General features: G+C 44.2%; 1 protein-coding gene across 3 annotated transcripts in view; it reads left to right on the forward strand.

Moving 5' to 3' along the window:
• nhsl2 (NHS-like 2) overlaps positions 1-22,935 on the forward strand; it is a 139,236-nt gene extending 116,301 nt beyond the window's left edge. For all 3 annotated transcript variants that reach the window (XM_030430751.1, XM_030430752.1, XM_030430753.1), the window contains exons 4-10: positions 171-420; positions 9,091-9,285; positions 11,370-12,465; positions 12,587-13,754; positions 13,832-14,141; positions 14,953-15,070; positions 15,789-22,935. In XM_030430751.1, coding sequence (XP_030286611.1) covers positions 171-420; positions 9,091-9,285; positions 11,370-12,465; positions 12,587-13,754; positions 13,832-14,141; positions 14,953-15,070; positions 15,789-16,128 — 3,477 coding nt within the window. In that variant the 3' untranslated portion in view covers positions 16,129-22,935. The remainder of the gene's footprint in view (positions 1-170; positions 421-9,090; positions 9,286-11,369; positions 12,466-12,586; positions 13,755-13,831; positions 14,142-14,952; positions 15,071-15,788) is intronic.
• Positions 22,936-23,400: the final 465 nt, after the last annotated feature.

The following is a 23,400-nucleotide window of genomic DNA, read 5'->3' on the forward strand; positions in this document are numbered from 1 at the left end:
CATGTTCATGTTGCCTGTGGTGACTCCCCCTGTGATTAATTTCTAATTAAAACTCCTTAAGGTAACTTCTTCAAGGACACGTCAGGAGAAACGCAAACATATTTCCGTAATCTCAAACCTTTTACTCTCTCTGCTCGCCACCTCTAACTCTTCCTCTCCTCTCTCTCCAGCCGGCATCCAAACAGCTCTACGATGATGAAACCGCCTCCTCGGTGTTCGGACTGAGGTCCGTGACCGACCCGTCTCCCTCCCCGACCCCGTCGCCCTGCGGTTCGGATCGCCCCCCGCTGGGTTGGAGCAGCAACAATAGCAGCAGCAGCACCGCCACGTCTGCCACCATCGGACCGCCCGTTGCAGAGAAACCACGTTGGCACCTCGGGAGACGCACGCCGGGTCACTTCATACCACTTGACGTCACAGGTACCCTACGCCTGCAGATGTGAAGGTGGTGGAGGTGTTTTTGAAGGCTTATTTTCTGTGTTTGCCCTCATTGTGTAGCTCACTGAAGGAGACAGACAGGAAAGGTGATGATATGCAACAGATTCAGTGTTATATGCGTCATAGTCGACCGAACCTCCCGAATGTTCCCACCTTAACAGAGTTATTCAGGTAGTGCTGAATGTAAATTCTGGACAATATCAGTTTAGACGGCATAATGTTTCCTGGTTCTTTCCTTAGAAGTCGTTGGACTGGCACAGCTACACTATCTCATGAATGTTTCATGGCCCCGGCCTGGAGTGATCCTGAGCCATCACAGTAGTAAAAGGGTTTGCTGTATTTAAATGGGTCCATGTAAACACAGACGACTGGCAACCAGCCTGTGAAGCGGTGTTGATCATCCAATCAGTCCAGAATTCACACCCAGAGGAGCTCTCAAGTTGGCAACGATAGCCTAGCTGAGATAGCACCTGAACAAAGATGCATGGAGACATTTTTAGACTTAGTTTCTCCCAGAGGAGGAAACATCAGGAGAGGCAGAATCGATTAAATGAATCTGCGAACTCTTGTTTCATTTGCTCTGGAAGATTCATCTAGCCGCCGTCTGATTCAAAGTCCCCTTGCGACCTGGTTTGTGTCGGGCCAGTCGCAGCTGTTTATCTAATATCGGGCTGGTTTCTAGTTGCACCCAGTCTGCAAGCTCTCAGATCTCAGATCACACAGTCAGATATAGACAGTGGTGGTAAAATATTAAGTTTTAATCAATAAGGAAGTTACTGAGGAGTGAGACATCTCGCTTCTTTCTCATCTCTGTTGAGAGCTGCACATCTGCAGAGTCGATCAGGCAGCTGACACTGACGCTACAAACCCAATAACAATGGTTCCTTTTTAACATCTTTAACTTTAATCTCTCTTTCAAAGTCAGCAACGACTGACAAAATACAAGTTCTGCCGTTAATATTCTCTCTTTAGTCATTAAAAACACTCACAAAGGATGTAAAAAGAGGACAGATGCAACAAACCAGCAGGAAATGTCCACATTGTGCTCTCAGCTTGCAGGTTCCCCTCAACGCTTCAACAGTTTGTATTTTCACACCACAAGTCGTGGCTCACAGGTTACAGTGATGATGTGGACATGCAGTACTTTCACACAACACACACACACACACACATACACACACACGCACACACTTCACACAAGTTTGAGCATAAAAGGAGAAGAATAAGCTGCAGGAACAAGATTTGACGTGGAGAACATTTTCTTCTTGTGATCACATTCACTATCGCCCTCGCCCATCTCCCTCAGTCAGCTCTGCTCGTGTGCATATTGTGTGTGTGTGTGTGTGTGTGTATGTTTGCGTGCACTGTCAGAGCTGTTAGTATGCTGTGGTCATCCTCAGCAACATCGTTCTGACACTCCTGCTTCCACTCGTCTCCATCGAGCCTCCTCCTTGTTTGCTTTGCATGTGTGTGTGTGTCTATGTGTTTGTGGGTGTGTGTGTGTCTATGTGTTTGTGTGCGTGTGTGTGTGTATGTTTGGTCCTCCTGGTTTTTTTGGCATAGCAACTGCTTCGTCACTGGGAGCCTCCCCCGTCCTCGTCCTCCTCTTCGCTCGTATCCATCTATAGTTTGATATCTCTCTCTCTGTCTCTCTGTCTCTGTGTCTCTCTCTCTCCCCCGTGTCCCTCTTTCACTCTGCCTCTCTCACCCTCCTCACCCGCTGTGCAGAGGAGTAGAAGGTCAGGCATAATGATGCATGCCTGTGGCGTTGTACTTGGTGGGTATTCACTTCCTCCTGAGAGAGAGAGATAGAGAGAGAAAGAGAGATGAAATGGGAGAGAGAGGTAGAGAGATAATAGAGTTAATAGAGAGAGGGGGGGGGAGTGCTTTGAGTGGAAGACTGACTTCATTCTGGATTATGCTTGTCAATAAATCCTGTGAAAAGGGAAATAAAGGTAATAGGTGTAGATTTGGGAGTCATTTGTTCCCACCAATAAGAGCATCAAAGTAGTAGAGGACTTTTATTTTGAAGGCGTTATGCTTCTGGTCGTCCATCCATCTCGTTCTTGTGAGTGGATATCTCAAGAATGCCGAGAGGGAGTTTCAACAAACTTGGCATAAATGTCACTTGGATTCACTCGTGGATGGACTGATTCGATTTTGCTGGCCAAAGGTCACTGTGATGAAGTTAGGACATGTTATCTCCAAGCGGTCGCAGGTCAACTTCACTGGGACATCATAATGTTCAGCCAAAAATGTCACGGCCATTATTAAAGTGGCAGTTCAAGTCTTTTGATGAGGGGTCGTATGAGGTACTCCGAATCACTTTACTGCTAAATGGTTCCCACAGCAAGACGTATTTTAGCCACCTGAAAGACAGCACACCTAAAAGATACATGTCAGTGTAAGTATGAGCTATATTTGATAAGATCATTGCAAGTTACATTAAAGGGATATTCCGGTGTAAGTTTAATCCATGGTCTAACACACCGTGAAACTGTGTTAGACTCCCTCTCGAGAGATCAAGTTAGCAGACCGCTAATTTACGGAGTTTTATCAACCTCAGAAACGACCGCACGACAACAATAATAAACCGCCACCAAAAAGCCACAAATGATGCTCAGAACAGCACCAAACTTCAGCAACAGTACAAATAGGGTCTCAGCACATAGTCCGGGGCATCTAACCACGGAAATTACGTGTTTATACGTCTCTGAACTCCAACTTCTTCACACTTAGGGTTCGGGTCAGCCAGAATAAAACATACAATATTACATTTCTGAGGATCTGACCTTCAACTCGGGAAATGTAGGGTATAGTGTTTTGGTTACAGGCGAGAAGGCTGCTGGACGAGTGACCGCTGTTCGAGATGGTGTTCCAACATTTGAAAGGGTCACACTGCGGGATATTTTTTAGGAGACCTCAGGACAATTTTCAGATGTGTGTGTGACAACAAAACTGGCCAAGAAATCATCTTTTCCGAACCTGAACCGAGTGGTTTTAGTGCCTAAACCCAACCAGAGCATCAAAATGAGAACAGAGCCTGAAGGGTTGCCATCCTCAAGCCCATTGGCTCCTTGTGAAGACGTAAATCTTTACAAATGGATCACAATAATGTTGTGTTGTCTAATTTCGTGCTAGCCACTGGAGTTTTTAGAAACCGTTCCTCAAACAGTGCGTTTTCTTGCATTTCCAGCCATGGATTTATGCACATTTGGTCCTCTGGTGTGTATTTCCAGCCGCAGGACGACGTGTTTGTGGGACTTTTGAGAATAAACTACAGCGTGTGTTCGTGGTAATGACTGAATTTGTCACACTGTACTACACTGTGGCTCATTAATGTGGTCTTCATGCATTTTGGACAACAACGAAGGCGCAGAGGAAGAACAAACAGGGACCATACTTGTTAGTTGGACTCATTCGCTGTCGGGTTTTTCGGTCTTTTCGTTGGGATTTGTTGACAGAAAAACAAAAAAACACAGTTGAGAGAGAGAGGAGGAGACACCCCTCCATCTCTCTTTCACTCCATCTCTCTCTCTCTTTCTTTCCCTGTGATGCAGCGAACAGGTAGCTTGCAGCCAGCTAGCTGTTGCCATGGCAACTCGCCACTCTTCCTCTGTCCTCCTCCCCCCCCTAAAAAAAGCGAAGGAAAAAAAAAGAAACAACGGCAAAGAAGAAGAAGAGAGTGAACGAGTTAAACTGAAGCCAGAAGAAGAGAGGAGACACACGGACAGAGAGGAAGAAGAACAAGAAGGAGAGAAGATGTAGTTTGATTAAAAGACAGAATGGAGCGGATGGAGGATGGAAGAATAATGAATGGAGGATAATGAGAGAACATTTTGTCACCACTCCTCCCTCCTCCTCCCTCCTCCTCCTCCCTCGTCTTCCTCCTGCACTCTTTCTCTCTCTGTTCGCGCCTCTCGCTCCGGCAGTTTTCATGAATGACTGAGGTACTGTAGGCAGCAAGGGTGTGAATGCAGAGCAGGCTGAGACACAGACAGGCTGCAGGACAGACAGACAGTCAGACAGGCTGCAGGACAGACAGACAGACAGACAGACAGACAGGCTGCAGGACAGACAGACAGACAGACAGACTGGCTGCAGGACAGACAGACAGACAGACAGGCTGCAAGACATTTAACAGCGGATGGTTTTGTGTTTTAGGTAGAAAAAGGTAGAAAGCCTCTACATTTAGCAAAACATCATGAGGTGCAAATCTTGACATTCATCTGAGATTCAAATACGATTTAATGTCGTCTATTTAAAGCAACATTATGCAGAAATTGGCATTTTGCACAATCTGGCGCCCCACAAAAGTCTTAAATACAGCTCCCAGGTGTCAGACGTAATGTGGGTGCCAACTACACATAAAACTGTGTCGAAAATTCGCATCTTGAAGCACAAAAAAGCAGTTTAATGTCGCTTTAATTCCGCCAAAATGAAACCCCAAACAAAGAGTTTTGGACGTGCAGGTCAACGGCTTGCAAATTCTATCGTTCGCAGTGCTGGACAATAAAAGAGGCATTTTTGTAGATGCGGTTCTGAATGGAGCAGGCGGTGAGTCAGGGAGGGAATCAGGCGGCGCGTGAATGTGGAGTTTAGCCGAAACACAGACGGGCATTCATGCTGTTGAGCCGCAGACGCTCTAATCCTCTCGGTTTACCTGAAAACGCCTCCACACCAGGAATCCAACGGGGGGCGGGACCTTTCCAGGACTGCGGCTAATCCCATTGGCTATGTGGCAATCCGATGCATCTCTAATTTGATCCAGCTCAGATAAAGATTCTTTATTGTGATTAAGACAGTTTTTTTTTATGTGATTAAAGTGGCAAAGATGTTCATAAATTCATATTTTGTGTCTTCTACTCCTGATTAATCTTCCAATCTCACGTCAGAACCCTCACAGGAGACTCGCTGTAGTTCAGAAAGTGATAAAGTTTTAGCTTCTACAATTAAAAGCGAGGACAGCTCGTCAGAATGAGTAACGAGGTGTTTTTTTCTTTTACATGTGGGATCAAACCTGCAACAACCACAGCACGCCTGAACGCTCACAGCAGGCAGAAAAAGCGAGTGAAGCCGAGGCCATACTGAGGAGACATTATGATGAATGAATCATTGTCTTGTCTCTCTGTTGAAGGCTGCTGATATTTGAAATAGTGTCTATTATTAATGGCTGCAGGAGCAACACAAAGACTCCCAACGCCTTTGAGCTGCGGCGCGAGCGCTAACGAGGCCGACGGGGAAAGAAAAACAAACAGAAAGAAAGAAAGAAAAAGAAAGAAAGAACGTGACTGTGTGCATGTATGAATGTTTGTCGCTCTGCCTGGATGAATCCAGGATTAAAGTGGTCCAGCAGCAGGAAGCGTGTGAATGCGTGACAGCCAGACAGGAAGTCGTATTTAGCTCCGCTCGCTGGCTGAGTCATAGTTTAGTCTCTGCTGGATGGCTTGAGCCCAAACACCCTTATTTATTCATACATACACAGAGGGGGGAATGGTCCTTGAATGGCTCTCGGTGATAAACTGACAGATCGTTTAGACAATAGACACAAGATGAATGACTGTGGCGAACAGACCAGAGAGATAAAGAGATTAAAAGAAGAAAGAAGAAAGGTGGAGGACGAGACAGGTCGTCAATGAAGCTGAAAGGATCCCAGAATTATAAAAAGAACCATGATTCAGCAGCCAGGGTCGATGACATTGAATTGAATCAGTGATTTAATGATTATCAAGACAGGAAATTACATTTCTCTCTTCCAAAAAAATGTCGCTCATCACCTGTCGGAGCCCGGACGTCCAAAATGAAATCATTACTTTCGTGACTCACAGGTTAAAAAAGTCTTCTAGACGTCTGGAACCTTCTTCTTCCGTCACGAGTATCAACAACACAGTCGGCAGTCGTCGGCATATCGGAGCACGCAGCGTCGATCACAACGGCCTAAATTACACCCTGTTTTGACGTCTATTTTTGCTCCAAATGGGGCCATAATTTACAAAATAAACATCACGGTGTGTTGGAGAAGACTTGAAACTATAGATTGAGAATGTAAACGTATTCGGAAACTGTTTACTGAGGTAATAAATCAAGTGGTAGGGTCGGCCTCCAAATTCCACATATCCCAATTTGTTCAATCATCTTTGGGACTTCCCGGAACATGTTCACTCCTGAGCAATCTTTGTTGGGTGTCGGGGTGCATCATCCTCCGGGCGTTGTTGGTTGTGGCCTTTTTAGCTTGACAAGCAACAGCACAGCAGGATGTGATGAATAAAACTCTGCATTTTGTTTCCCAAACGTTGCGTCTATGAGCTTTGTTCTGGAAAATTGGATAAAAAACTTGCGTCGCCGAGCTTAATAAATTGTTTTCTCCTACAAATCTTATGCGCAGGGAATGTGATGATGTCGAGTGTATTAGCTGCTCTTTGCTCAAACATTTGTATGTCTGTGTTGTTCGATGCTCGGATGTATAATTCATACGCGACGCCGCAACAGGGACACAGCTAGAGATGAGATGGAAGGGCGGGTGTGAGTGCGAACCCTTTGAGAGGCAGCAAGGCGACAGACAGGTAGAGGAGCAGATGAAGGTGTATTGACTTTATGTGAAGCAGAAAGGTCGAGTCACTGCCTGTTTTTTATGCTTTGTTTGTGTTTTTTTTTTTTCCTTTTATCACCACGTTGGTTTATGGTTATTGGATATTTTCTAACACAATGATGAAGAAACAAAAGCAGCAGATCTTTATTCTGCTCTGAGAAATAATAACATCAGCGGTTATGTAATAGCTTCTGTTTTGTTCTCTAACTCGGTTTGTTTTGGTTCTGGCGGCGCAGCAATTTCTCATCGATCCTTGAACTTCATTTGACTCATTCTCTGTGTGTCCGTCTGATCGAACATCCCCGTCTTCGCTCACTAAGGAGGACTAAAGTTAAATCGGCGGTGTCATATTGTTGTCAGGGATCAATTGAAGCGCTAGAATGCGTCTGCTGTGACTGTCACAACACAACATGTCTGAAGGCTCGACTGAATTATGCAGCCGGGTGAGAGAAGGCGCTGCATGTCATTGAGGTAATCAAGTAGTTCCCCCGCTGCCTCCGATGACTCATTGGATTACCGTCTGTCCAGACGGGACATCAGAAGGACAGGAAGTACAACAGAGCAGCAGGTTTCTCAGCAGCATCTGCTGTACGCCTCTGTGGATTAAAACATGACTGCAGAGCATTTAGAATATAAATATGTGGGTTTATAGTGACAGAGAGAAGAATTTGAGCGTGTAGTTACACCACTGTAATAACAAGTACTTGACTAAAATGTCATGTATTTCTCTGCTAAAAAAATATTTACATGCTTCACTGTCCAAAAACCGTATTATGTCCTGCAAACTGTCCGGTGCAGCATCTCTGCTCACCCTCTGACTGGTTGCTCCGTTTTAGCTCCTGTCTCTTTAAAAGCCCTCCCCCCTCCAGAAAAGCCCAGTCTGCTCTGATTGGTCAGCTCTCACAGGCCCAAGCAGGCACTCACTTTCTACAATATGAGAGCTTTAAACAAACAAACGCGGCCACCATTAGAGAGCGGAGCTGGGGGGGATATTCTGATTGGCCGGGGTTACAACCTGTCAATCACAAGGTAGCCCTTAATCACGCCCTGCTCTATCATCTATTTTACTCTAAATGGGAGTAAAATGTACTAAATGAACATCATGCTGTGTTGAAGAAGACTTGAAACTAGAGATTGAGACCATCGACTCCTTAGAAAACTGTTCACTGAGGTAATAAATCAAGTGAGATGTAGGGTCGTTTTATCATAAGCTTACCTACAGAGTGCATCAGAGTCCTTTTTGCAACCAATGGATTAAATGTGATGTGCTAATACCATTTAGATTGTTCCAAGTTGTGTTTAAGAGTAAATCTGAGCATCTGAGTCTTAATGAAATACAACTAAATGAAGAAGCCGAGTGTTTATTTTACATTTCGAGAGTTCAGTGACCTCCAAGGAATTTGAGTTTGAGGTAAATGAATGACTGAGTTTCAGTATTCCAGCGGTTTAGTGGTCACGATTCCTCCTTTTGTTTGTGGTGTTTTATTGTGAAACATCTGCATGAAGTATTTAAAAATTACTATTGACTTAAACAGTTTTTGATCAAAAGAAAAAGCAGCAGATTGGTGAACAAGACAAGACAGAAAGGCCGTCGTGGTGCAAGTAGAACTGGATTTGGAAGATGTTGAATTTAATATCGAATGTGAGAGAAAACATCTGTCAAACTGAACTTTGGCCAACGCTCCCTGTGAACAAATTCCTTGTGATCATCAATCAGATCGACTCCATGCAGAAACTAAGTTACAGCTCGTCCAACTGCAGCCATTTTAATCTTTTGAGGCTGCTGTTGCTGTCAGTACTCCGTTATTTTAACTCGCATTGTTCTTGAAAAGTAGCACATTTTGACATTTAACTTCTATTCCTGCTGTTACCCAAATACATTTACGACAAGTTGTTCCCCACAAAAACACATTTTTAACCTCAGCGAGACACGCTGGGTGTATTCAAAGTCATAAGTCAACAACATGATTGGATTTAGTGTTTTATTAGATTTACTGTGTGTCGAGTGAAATTGCTCTCCCCTTCCTCTCGCTGACCCCCGTGCTCCTCTCTTTCCCCTCCAGGTGAAGGAGAAAGTGGGGGAGGAGGAGGGAAATTCCACGGCGTCGACCTCCTCCAGCACTCCCCGTCCCCATCCCCCTCTCCAGGGGACCCCTTCCCCCACCAGCCCCGCTCCCTGGAACCAGTCACGGACACCTTCCACCAGAACCTCCCCCTGAGGAAGACTCACTCTGACCTCGACACAACCTCACCTGCAGGTGTGTGTGTGGCTCTAATCCAATGTTTTCCTTCTCAGCTTCCTCTTTCTTGAGGTCCCGCGGTGCAGATCTCGTTACTGCTCACATAAACTGCAGTCAAAGGCAGAAAAGGAACAGAATTAGATGTATTTACTCCAGTGAGCTGAAACTCTGCTGGCGTTGTAAGAAAACCTTGAAAGTCACACCAGGTATTTGATTGATGGCATTTTTTGGCTTTTTGAAACTTCAAAATAATCTCTTTCTGTGTGTTAGAGTGACTCAGGTGAAACTACTGAAGATTTCATTTTATTTTAGGATAAATTATTCACTTTATCTGCATTTTTATTTGTGTGTTTTTGTCTCAGCTCCCATAAAAAGTAGCTTGTTTGTATTATTCTGGGTTCGTTCGTACTCCTCCTTGGCTCAATCCCATATTAAAAAAGGGGTCACTGTGGCAGGAAAACAACTTAATCATTCTCCTTCTTTTCTCCTTCCAAATTCTGAATTTAACAACGAACACCACAGAGATATTAATTCCGGGTTAATCATTTCTTCCTCCTATATTTGCAGTAATCTGTTCTGCTTAGTTAAGGATGATGTTGCCGGCGGCCAGTATCTTTTCACGCCTAATTGGTTTATTTAGTGCAACAGGGACGCTGAGTTGCAGGATATGAAGGGTTCATGTTTAACCAGAGTACGGTCTTAATTGTGGACAGGTGAGAAAAAGCAGAACATATAAAGTTAGCTCATATCTGACATTTTAAAAATAGATTTCAAATTATTTTGAAGTCTTATTTTGGGTCCTGATTTGCTGTAGACTGTCGTGAACACCTGTTAGTAAGTCAGAAAATAGAATGAGGTAGATGTATCTGAGAATAAAATGCATTTTTATAATATATTCACAGACTGCAACAATTAGTCATAAAAGGGATGAAATCACAGGAACATCCTGAGGCGGATAATTCAATAATGATCCAAAGCCTACATTCACATCACGAGTAAAACGAATGAACTCTGAAAGTTTTTTACACAATGCTTTTTGAACCAAGAAAGAAAGAACTCAATGCATAACACATGCCGAATTTTCAAGAAGGCCCAAATTATTTAGAAATTCTCAAAGTCATCATTATACAAAGTTTATCAAGTTTCCCCTGACTCAACAACTCACAAAATTGAGCGATTTTACAAGGGAGTCTGGTGAATTGCTTTCCCTCTTCATCTCTTTACTGTTGTTGATTGTAGTTGCTGTGGCTACTTTGACCTTTGTTGGTGTTCAAGTTTGCGGTCTGCTGTTGTAAACTGTTGTTAATAATGATTACATACAAGCTATCATGGCCATTCAAATTATTACAAACATATATATGTTACGCACTATTTACAATTAAGTCAGTATAGTGGGCATCCCCAACTGTGATTGACTTCCCACGTCAATGTGATGAAGTTCTTTGAAAGATATTTTTGGTGAGATAATGTTTGCTAGTCTTTTGCTAGTTTGCTAGTCAAACCTTTTGACATACAGTTATATGCTGTACATTATATACAATTAAGCAACACATTACTTAAAAATGATCGATCATCAAATGATTTTAAGCAAGCACCGAGTAATCTTATGGTCGTCTGCATGGTAAGGGATATCCCAGCCTGTTCATTTCTGATGTATACTTGTTCAGAGAAATATTGTGGGATCTTACTATTAAAGACATTCATGAAGAAGATCAGAAGACTGAGTTTATTCTGTTCACTACAGGACGCCTCAAGAGATTTCTGTGCATTTGAAAAACATTTGCGTGCATTAGTGGCTTTATTCTGAGCTCGTCTGGAAAAAGATTCCATTGTTATTGTAAACAAGCAGAGAGCTTTATGCTGTCAAAGGTGATGCGCTTTATTCTTATCTTTATGTTTTCAAATGTTCAGGAGGTTGTATTTGCTGTAAAATCAAGTTGCTTTTTAAAAGGGCAGCAGTGGACCCCAGATTCCAAGAAGACACTCAAATAAAAGACACAATTGATAACATACTGATCCTTTTTGATTAGTTGTAGATTGATATGAGCTTTGGTAAGTTTCTGATGACTTTAGTTGTATTAATTCCCCCTTCTCTTCCACAGATAACCTTTTGGAGCAGCGTGCCCTGGACCGACTTCATCCAGGAACTATGGACCACTCTGGGCTGCTGTGCTCAAACACTTCCTGGAACGGACCTAAGGGCTCCACCTTTTCTCCCGGAGCGTGGAGCGAGCCTTACAATTACAGCATGAATAAAGGCCCAGCAGTTCCGCCCAAACAGCACAGCATCATTGGTAATGCAGGAGGGAAGCAGGACGGGGTGATGCTGGTGGGCTCTGGACAGTCGGCGAGCTCACATTCCAGCTCATTCACATCGGTGACAAACTCTTCTGGAAGAGGAGGGAATCACATGCCGGGGATTTCACTGGCAGCAGCCATGATGGGGAAGCGCAGTGAGACAGAAGGAGCTGCAGCAGATGGAGGGAGAGGAGGAGGAGGAGGGGAGGTACCAAGAGGTCGGGAGAGGTCGGCACGTTCCATAGCAGCAGCAAATGCCTTCAAGTTCCGGGAGCGTTCCCTTTCCACGCCCACTGATGCTGGTTCCTTCTGCTTTACAGAAGGAGGTTTAGACCAGCAAGATGGGAATATCTTGACCACAGGGAACGGGAATGCCATGGCAACAGCAAACCACCAACAACAGCATAATAACTTCTTGGGATTGGGTGAGAACTATGCCCTTCTCTACCCTAGAGGAAGCTCCGAAGACAGTGCCAGTACCACAGATACAATCTCCGTCACAGCTTCAGACTACAGTGGAGATGGCCGCCTGCGCCTACGCTCACGCTCCATCTCACTTAAGAAATCCAAGCGCAAGCCGCCACCTCCTGTGAGGAGCGTCTCTCTCATGAAGAACCTTGGAGAAGCCGAGGGGAGAATCCACCATGGTGGACTTTACCGGGATGGCCGGCCAAAGAGCCTGCACATCCCCAGGGACCACTTTCCAGACTTCCAGCCTGATTTCCTGCTGCCTAGCTCGTCGTGCTCCTCCAAAGCCAGTGTGGGTGAGCGGGAGCAAGGCCATGGAGGCCATGATGGACCTCCAAGTCTGGAGGTCCAGGCACCAGACAGGGAGGGAGAGACAGAGCTGACCTTCCCTACTCACTGGCAGCTGGGAGAGTGGAAGAACGATCCTTACAGGTAAAAAAAACAAAAAAAAACTACACTTTGTGACTTTATCTTTAAATATGATTGTAGTTTCATAGTTAAAGATTACAAATACACTGACTTCTGATCTCTTCTTTTCTGTTCTCTTCTCCAGGTCTCTCTCAGGCTCTAGCACAGCAACAGGTACCACAGTAATTGAATGTATGAAGGTCAGAGGCAGCTCGGAGTCCCTACTTGATTCTCCCTCAACATCCAGAGCCACCTCACCCTCACAGCTCTCCATGGAAACCGACATCAAAGCATCCTCCCCTTTCAAACCCCCAGGACTCATGTCCCCATCAAGTGGCTATTCCAGCCAGTCAGAGACTCCCACTCCGACGGTTCCACTAAATCAAATGGCAGGTCAAGGGACAATAGGGACAACAGGGACATTAGGGTGCAAATTGCGCCCAAAGATCCCAGAAAGGAAATCATCACTGCCATCACCCAAGGACCCAACTGCAAGGTCTAGATTGTCCTTTGAGATGCCTGGGAATGCACATCTGGAGCTGTCATCCATCAAGCCAAAGCAAAAGGCCAGCAGACGGCATTCTGACACCTCGACTGCAGCAAAACCGGGAAAAATCAGCCCCAACTCTTCGCAGGCATTGCCTGTGGTTACCCAGAATGAGCTGAAGACGATTCGGCTTCGCTCTGTCTCTCGAGGCGACTTGGAGGACTGCCCTGATGGGGCGTCAGACACCATAGAGGAAGAGCAGCATGGCCGTGACCTAGGAGAGGACCCCAGCCCACCACCCACCCTACCAAAACCCAAACCACCTGTTGCTGTCAAGCCTCCATTGCCCAAGCGTCCCATTAACCTCCTCCTCAAGTCTCCTTCCCCATCCTCCACTTCCCCCTTAGCCCTTGAATCACCTCCTGGCTCACCTGTGGATCGACCTGTGCCCCTAGGCAACATCTACAAAGTCATGAAAAAACCCAAACCCAAAAAACCTCCAACACAAACCCCAACAAGTCCCAGTGTTCTCCCAGATTATACCATGGCATCACAAACTGCCAATGATCATCCATTCCTCCCCCATTCCCAGTCCCTCTTTGATCTCCCTCCTCTTCCAGACCCCCAGCCTCTCCTGGAGGACCCAGTGATGGAGCCTGAGTTTGACGCAGACCCAGAGATCCGTCTCGGTCCTGAGGATGGAGGCTCACTCCCCTCTCCCTGCAGTAGCCAGGAGGCCCCAGAGCTCCAGGACAAGAGCAAGACACTCCCCTCAAGGATGACAATTTCCTGCCTGGCAGAGCTGTCGGACAAAAAGAAACCCAAGGTGAGGAAGACACCAGTTAGGTGTATGCTGGCTGTACTCATATATCAAAATTGTGCTGATTTGATGCTTCTTTCCAGGTTCCACCTCCAGTCCCCAAGAAGCCGAATGTCCTGCTTCTTCCCTCGTCAGTCCACTCCTCCACCAACGGCAGCACAGAACGCCAGACGCCACAGGCCGACAGTCCCGTGGGTCTTCGCTCTCCTGTAGGAGCTTTCTCACCGGAGGAGTTTCCCAGTACTCCTAATATTTCCGATATGGCCGAGCATGATGAGAACCACTTGGGAACAGACGAGGAGAGCTCAAAAGAGTCGTCGCTTCAGTCATCTCTGCAGGATTCTTCCCTCACAGAGCTAGAAGGGAAGATGGCCGGCACTGGGATTGGGGCAGGTATGTTCAAGGAGAGGGTTTTAGTAAATGTGTCATTAGAAATCAGTCTGATTTTCTGTTCGCTGTACTATATGGGCTCATGCTATGTCACCCATTGCACTGAAACTTTACTTTAAACCTCTAAAAGTCTCTAAACAAGATGATCAAACATTCAAAAGAAGAACCACAGTAAACATCTGTGTTTTGGAAAGAAAAATGTGTATCCTTTACCCTGTTTATAAACTTTAAAAACTAGTTTTTGTTTGCTTAAACATTAATCTAAATATAAAACAAGTTAAAAAAAGAAAGCACTTCTTTGAGCGTTAAGCTTTTTGACCACTCGAGCCCCTACAGAGCACTCTTAATGCAATAAACCCAACCATACATGAAGTATTTGCAAAACACATCGCAATAGCTGATAAATACTGTTTGATCTAAGTCTTGTTTTGAAAGAAGCTTTCAAGCTCCTAACCTTACTCTTAGCATTTTATATGCATGATCTTAATGGCAGCCTGCCAGAGCTGCTACATTTGATTAAGATGCTTCCCCGCTGCGATTGACGCATAATCTCCTGATCCTGCCAGAGGAGATTTCTCGGGGTTTGAAGCCAAATTGCTCTAAAATTGGACCAAAGCAAAACACAGAGTTGATCCCACTGTTTTTAATAGTGACGATGACATTTATCATTATTATCCAATTATTACCTGATTATGTGCATAACTGAGTCAGATTTATTTTAATTGCAAGGGACATGCATATGTATCATCAATATTGGCTTTCACTAAACAACGGTTGAAACATATTTTTTTACTGATTTCTCTGTCTTGCTCAGATGACTCGGCAGCCAGTGAGAAGACGGTACTCCACATCGCTGAGGAAACAGATGACGACTTGTTGGCCAGCACACCTGCAACACACACCACCGAAGACCTGTTCACTATCATTCACAGGTTTGCCCCTATGTTCACACACACACACACACACACACACACACACACACACACACACACACACATACATTCAATGCACAATTCATCCATATTTTACTGTACTATTGTATTTACAAACAATGCTGGGAAGGTTAAGCAATACATCACAGTCTTTTCTGTTTTGGCAGTACACACTTTTTTTCACACCACAAATGGTCTCAGCCGACACCAAGCTTGCCCGCCAGCTTATTATAACTCAGAGCATGTAACCAAAGACGCATTGCCTTGTTGAAAAGGTGTTAGGCGATCGTAGCATAAGGTTCCCTAGCAACGCCTACATGTGTAGTGGTCTACTGCATGACCAGCAGCTCTTATTTTATCCTTTTTTCTCAGAATCTCTCTCACACACACACACACACACATGCAAAACCATGAGAAAGCTAGTCTCCAAGCAACAAGTCTTCATGAGTCTACCTTGCATGATGCTCAAAATAGCTTGAAAGACGGAGAAGAAAAGGTGAGGAGGGGAAAGGCAAGAGCAGGAGTTAATGTTTTCATCTCTTACAAGAAAGAATGGAGTTCCTTGTGTAGTTACACAGATTTTTCTATTCTCTTGTAGACTTGTGCGGCTTGAAGAGTAAATTTATGAATTGAAAGAGATGCAAAGGTTGTGGCATTTGCTTCTTTATGTTTCAGTTCTCCACCTTCGCTGATTATATTTTCTCTTCTCTTCACCCAGGTCCAAGCGAAAGGTTCTTGGTCGTAAGGAGCCGTCGGACTCCTTCGGCAGCCGCCAGAGCCTGGTGTCCCCGGTGAAGCACAGCACCAGCGGGAGCGACATCCGAAATCTGACCTTGGGCAGCAGTCAGAGGTCGAGCTCCCGCAACGAGAACTTCATGGCCCTGCTTCAGAAGAAAGGCAGCAAGTCTTCCAGCGGAGGTGCCAGAGTCTCTGCTATGGAGCTTCTCAAAAGCACAAACCCGCTGGCACGGCGGGTCACAGAGTTTTCAAGCACCTCGCCGACAGCCGGCGAGGGAGGAGACACAACATCTGGGTATGGAAAACCAAACGATCAATGAGTGGAAGTATCGTTAACGGATGTTTACCAAGTCCGTTTGCTGTCGAAAAAGCTACCAACCAATTCTACAATGTGCCATCCACTGAAGATGGGGCCCAATGACTAACATGTCCAACCGGATCGCTCCAACTACTGATTGACCATTTGCACTGTCCAATCGAATTGGAGCACATTTTTGGACAGGATGGTCCCTCCAATGGTTGAAGCACCATTGTTCCCAGTCATACCGGTCCCTGTAGGAAAGCAGGAAATCTGCGGAGCAAAGTTTGTTTAATTGTCATTCAAAGATGGGAGGTGTTAAGTCTCAAGGCTGAATGGTGTTTTCCTTGTTGGGAAAAACCAGGAAAACATGTGGAGACTGGATGGATTCATGGATGGTGGTGTAGAAACTGGGAATATAAGGATATACAGTGGATATCTTCGCTCCTGGCTCCTTCTGGATGAAGACAACTTAAGTCCCTGATGACGACAATGGTCAATTATATGAATCTGTAACCAATACTGATCCACTAGGGTACCACAGGATCAGTAATCAATCCATGAAATGAATCCCCGAAAAAATGGAATAACTTCCAAATGATTCAACCAAAACCCTCCAATCAGTAGCGCTACAGCACCGACACCTGTAGATCTACATAGGTTGAGAGGTAAATCATTGACAGCGTGATGAGACAACGGAGAAGGCAAATGTGTCCAACATCTCGGACTGTGTCTTCTCTCTATGGTGAACACAATACCATAGCAGCCATCAGCACCGAACAGAACAGTCCGATTTGATCGGACGAGGCGCAGGATTTGCAAAGAGAGAAACCACATGGGGGCTTTTTGCCACCAAAGATGATACATGAGCACGTCACGGATGCTGCTGCTCGTGCTGCGAACACGAACCTTCACAAAACATTCCACAGAAGCACCCAGCAAACGGACGACATTTTGGAACGCAAGCACTTTCCTTTTTTTCCTTGGTGGTCGTTTACATGGAGCATCATTAATCATTATTTCTACAGCATTTATTTAGATTTTTATTTTTTTTTTTGCCATTTATTTTTCCTACACATGCTAGCTGGCCATATACTGTACATGTCTAACTGGATTGTACTATACGAATCGTGTACAAAGATAAATGTTACGCATCTATCAATACCATTTGTGGACACAGAGACTAAAAATAGTGTACAGAGCAGCAAGCAGCTTGGACTACAAACTGGAGGGAAAACACACACTCGAACACACACCGACACACACACAAAGAGACTACGGAAAACAAACAGAACAGACCCATCTACACAAGTGTGTGTGTGTGTGTGTGTGTGTGTGTGTTATACAAGTGTGTGCGCAGATGATATCTCGCCTGTGGAGTTTTCTGTACGGAGAGTATGAAGCAGGCCTGGTTATTAAACAGGGTTTTTATTCATTGCGGTCTCTGGTGATGGGACCAAAGGACTGTTAAAGACTACAAACAGACCAGAGGGGACCTAACGGTGTGCATGTGTGTGTGTGTGTGTGTGTGTGTGTGTGTGTGTGCGTTCATATGTGTGTATAGAGGGAAGTGCCAAGGACAAAGTCGGAGATGGAGTGAGAGGAAAGACGAGTGCACGCACATGTGCCTGTTTGTGTTTTTGTGCACGTCCTTCTACATGTGTGTTGTGTCATATGAATGTGTGTGTGCATGTGAATGTGTTTGTGTGTGTGTGAATGTGTGTGTGTGTGTGTGTGTGCATCGTCACCCTGCACTCCCACCCCCCCTAATTTTCCTTGGGACAGGAGTAGAAGGGTAAGGGTTAGTCGTGAAACAGCTCCGAGCCCATCAACACCCCACCAACCCACACAGGAACCCAAAGGGAATCCGGAAAACCAACAGGATTCCGGAATCAAGAGGACATCGGGAACTAGTGGATTACAAGGGCGAAAGGATTCCGGAATCCAAAGGCACAGTTTGGAATCCCGGAATCTCGTGACAGCGCCACAGCTCCAGCCAGAGAGTCGGGACTGCAGTGTGGCTGTGGCGTTACGGAGCCGAGTAGTTTGTTTGGACCTCCTCCGTGCACGTTTTTCACACTCCTGCTCTCCGTCTCCGAGGGTTTTTGCTCCGCCTCCTTTCCCGCTCGTTCCTTCTCCTCCTCCTCCTCCTCTCATCCCTGCTGGAGCGCACACTCCATCTGTCTCTCTGCATATAGCATCTTCTCTCTTCTGGCACATACAGTAGCACACTCTCTCCCTCCTTCTTCCCCAAACACTACAACCTCTTTTGGTTTTTCACGCATACTGTAGCATCGCTCTCTCTATCCCTTTCCCTCATTTCTTACTCTCCAACCTTCCCCCATTGTCCGTTAACCTTCCCGTCTCTTTTCTCCCTCTCTCTTCCTCCTCTCCACCTCTCTGCATTCAGTCTATGCATCTGAGCTCGGCAGACGACACGACACCGGATGAATGTCAATGAATGACTGTTAAGAAAAAAAAAAAAAGATGCTGTGCTTAGTTTGAGAGTGCAACAAAACATCTTTCTATCAGCGCTTATCTTCTGCCTTCTCTAGTTCTCGTTCTCTGAGTTTTTATACTTTTTTCTTTATCTTCTTCTTTTTCGAGTATCCATGTGACATGGAATTAACATGGACATGGAGGAATGAAGGAGCGGATCTGTGCACAAACACGGAAACAGGCAGGGTTTGATTGTGTTTTTGGCATTAAAGGACCTTGCCTTTTGGACTGTGAACGAAGCAACCCGGTGGTCTTTGACCCCCTGACCGACCCTCAGTTCTTGATCACTGCGTGGACGGTCTGAGAATGCTGGATTAGCAGTGGTTCAGCTCTAACACCTGACTTTTCTCCATGCATGGACAGACCTTGTGGGCGGGAGGAGGGAACCTTTCATCTCTTGACTCCCAGTCGGCAAACTATCCCTCGGTGCTATTGAGTCAGAGCTCCCCCTGGTGGACGGAAGAAGGAGGAACCACACATAACAACAAGGAAGGTTAAAAAAATAATAAAAGAACTCCTCCGCACACATCTCTCTTCCCTACAACAGTCCTTCAGGTATTCCATCATCCTGAAAAAAAGAAAAAGATTTTAAAAAACGCATAAATTATCACCATTTATGATGACTAGTCAAGTGACGCTTGTTTTAAATATTTAGTGAATGAAAAAAGATAAACCTATAAAACTCTGTGTTTGTTTGCCTTGTATACTGAATTATGGGTGTGTCGCTGCAGCGCCCACTGTGTTTTTATTTGTTTTATTTCATATTATTTGTATTATTTTATTTCAGCTGCCTTGGTGGTACACACGCAAACACAACCTTTGCAAAAAATCTGACCAAAACAAGAGTACAGGTGTTAAAGGGAGCATTTATTGATACAAGTTTGGAAATCTGGTGTCACAGATGATGCGTGCCTCAAGTGACTCAGATATATCCAGTATTTAATAACAAATATTTGCCCAAATCTGCATTCATACTGTATAAATGTATGCAGAGTATAACAGCCAGTGATACTTTTCCCTTTTAGAGCAATATCCCTCAATTTATCCAAGATCAGATAAGAGACAGTTGAAGGGATCAAAAAACTACAAAATAAATGTTATGAACTAAACTCAGATTTTTCTTAAAGTATGGGAACAGAGAAGAGATATGGGTATAGTGTTAGTAGAAGAAGCATGTGTTGTCTCAGCACAGTGATTGCAGGAATAGTTTCTTATTAAAAAGCATTATGTGGTGTGTAGACAGGTGCATCGAAAAGAGACCAGATGCAAGATTAAATGTTGGCATTTTGCATTCCTGCAAATCACTGGTAAGTTCAAATGTGTATGTGTCATACCCTCCATATTGTGATTTCTACAGGAAAGCTACTTGGGTTAAGGCCCCAAAACGTCTTGATAAGGGCCAGAAAACATTGTTGTTTTGTTTAAAATATGTACATTTCTTCAGTTCTGAACTTACGTACATCATCTACATAACGACAGTTATGTCACTTTACTGTGTTCGTACTGGAAAAATAATTCACTCTGGACTTTTTGAACCAGAACAGCAGTCTCCTGAATTAAAATCCTTTGCTTGGCTTTGACGGTCGCCAAGCCAGAGACCACTGTTCAAGACTTTGTTCCAACATTTGTTAGTGAGAAACCACTATATATTTCTAATGAAACGTCAAAGCGTGTTCTAGCCATCTTTGTGGCTATAAAACAAGTATTTTAAGCTAAGTTATTACCTTTTCCGAATGCTAACCAGGTGTTTTTTGTATGGACGGCATTGTCAAGTCAAATCAAATGAAATCGGTGTTATTTTATGTGGCCCCAAACCACAATCACATTGCACAGTGGGCTTTACAATCTGTACAGTGAACAACATCCTCTGTCCTTAGGCCCTCGATTGAGGAAGAACGCTTTAAAACACAGAATTGAAATTTGAACCCAAAGAAGCGTACGATTTTGACCTGACCACGGTTTACAGGAATGTACATTGCCGACATTTACTCTGGCGATAGGGTTGTTTAAAAAAAATGAGGCTGTCAGGAAGAAGGTGTCACTTCCAGCATGTGTTCGGGATCAAAAAAACCACATTGTTGTTTGACTTGTTCCTTGAGTAAACAGATGGCACATTTGTTTCGTCAGTCTGTGATAGGTATTGGTAGAGGTACAAAGAAACATATGGGTATACTGGTAAAGAGGGTGCTATCCCTATTATGGGGGATATAACCATTTAATAAAGAGAAGAACATTTAATATTTTGCAGTTTTTACACATATTTCTCCGAGGCAGAGCTGCACCCGAGGCAGAAATTATCTCACTGGTTGGGTTGATCATCAATGGGCGCCGCTAGAGAACCTGTTGGGACATTACTGCCAACTTGGTGCCATATTTTTGCTACTTTTTACTTCTACTAACAACAATCTTTGTGGCCCTTGGTGTATTCGGTTGATCCCTCTCCAAGCACGGGGAAACTAGTTGAGAATATTACAGCCTGAAAAGCGGCTCTGCCTCCAGGAAACGTCTGTAAAGCTAAATTACCAATCTCTAGAGTAAAGTTGACAACATATTATATTGAAAAATGACATTTCTATAAAGTGTGAAAAGAGAGCTGACACTCAGAAATATATGTTGAATATTTAATCCATTATCCCTAGGACAAATCGGGGTGAGAGGAAGGAGGGGAAAATGATGGTGTGGAGCAAAGGTTTGATTGTGCTGAATGTGAGGATTACCACCACGTACTCCATCATCTTTTCCTTCACCTCCTCCCTCCCTCCTCCTTTAGCTGTCGTGTGACTCAGAGGAGTAATCACGTTAAAAGCTTTTCCCTCTCTCTCACTTTCTCGTTTCTTGCCTGCAAAGTGATAAAAGGTACGGGGGAAAAAGAAAAGAAGAAGGTACAGAGCTCTGTTAATTGATTTGTTTGGGTTTTTTTTTACAGTCGGTCTCTGCAGATGCAGCCGAACAGCAGCCTGTTGCTAAGAGACGTACAGTAAATAAAAGCTTTGTAAAAAAGTTAAGCTTGAGTTCAGACAAGGATCATTTTCTCTAACAGATCGTTCATCTGAGAAAGCTAAACAAAGCTTGTGTGAAAAACCTGTTCAGGGATTTGTTACGTATAATGAACAGAGGCTGCTGAAGGCCAGACCAGCACGAACAAATCAAACAACCCTTCAGACTTTAGACTGTTAGATCTCGTCGAACACAAGTCGTCTCAGGATACTGAGCTACGACACGAGTCTAGACTGTTACTTCACCATTTTGTGAAGCAATCTACCACAAATTGCACAACCGGCAAGACCCTGGGAGTACTAGAACAAGCTTTTAATCACGATGGATTGGAAGAAGGATCGGTGAATCTCTGAATAGAAGCAAAAACAGCACTCGCAGTGGGTTTGCATTGGATCATAAACTATAATTGACTTGTTAGGACATAAAACCAATAAGTTGTCCATCTTTACAAATCAACACTTAATTGGCATGGATGCAAAACCATGTTTAATTTTGAACCGTGACCTGTAAATTAAACCTAACATCGAGATCAAATTGTTGATTTAGAGAATCCTGATGTCTGTTGTAATTGACATACTCTTGGAATCATGATTCTGGAAAAATGTGCTGTTTTGGGAGTCGTTGGCTGATGACCTATTCTTGTTTTTAGGGAGTTGAGTATTAGAGTAGTGTCATCAACATGCATGATGAGCTACAACTAACCTCAGAAGATCACTAATCACACTAAAACTGAAACAATTTTTGCGTAAACTGCCCGTTTTTCGGTCAGCTTTGATTCTGCTTTTACGAGAGAGTGAGAGACGGTGAAAAGATGAACAGAAAAGAGGGGTGATGGTTGCAGATTTGGGCCAAAGAGTATATTTGTTTCAGGGTAGGTGGTGTTTACAGTGTTTGGACATTTGCGCGGTACACTGGAGTGGCTGCCCATCACAAAAAAAAACAAAAACTGATGTTCTTCTCTGTAAACTCCACCCGCCTTCCACTCCAAGCAACGTAAAACAAACATCCCCCAAACTCAATTGTAACCCCGGTTCAGGGGCTGTAGTGGCAGCTTATAAAGACACAGAGATGATCATTAGAGAGACATAGAGAGAGAGAGAGACAGAGTTATTTGGAATTATTCTATTTTTGTTATGCCCCCCAATTGAAGAAGACATATTTAAAGGAATATTCCGTGTATGTAATGAATAACCTCTGTTCCCCATCCAGTGGTGTGATCCGTAGCTGCGAGGTGGCGTCACACACGAACGCTTCCCTCCGCAGCTCTGCGATGCCAATGTGATGAAATTATTATATCATTATAAATAAATTATTTTTCTTGCTTAAAAAAAAAGATGCTTGTTTGTGTTCTGTCTGTTGTTTGTGCTGCGTGCCCTGCTTGTCAGCGAGGTCATCGGCTGAATCCATATTAATGTGTTTTTTTCCCCCGGAGAGACAACAACTATTCTGTTAATTGGGTGTTTTCTGTCGACAGAGTGGAGAAGGAGACGCCGACTAAAAACCTCTCGATCCAAAGTTGAATCATTGTGTACTTATTAAGGCTGTTTCGTCTCTAAATTACTCCCTGATTCCAGAACAACAGACCAGCTTTCAAGTTTTCCTCTAATTAAATTAAAAACCTTGGACATCCTTTTGGACGAATTCCTCCTCAGCTGACCTGTCTTGGATACATTCTGATAGATCTTGACTTCACAATAAAAAGAGTGACCTTGTTCGCAGTCCGGATGTCCTGTTGACAGTTCATCCAAGGGAAAATGCTTTTTGGTGAAATACCGTAAAGAGAAGTGAGATGCAAGAA

This window comes from Sparus aurata, chromosome 10 (genome assembly GCF_900880675.1).
Source record: "Sparus aurata chromosome 10, fSpaAur1.1, whole genome shotgun sequence".
In the NCBI taxonomy this organism is placed as follows: domain Eukaryota; kingdom Metazoa; phylum Chordata; class Actinopteri; order Spariformes; family Sparidae; genus Sparus; species Sparus aurata.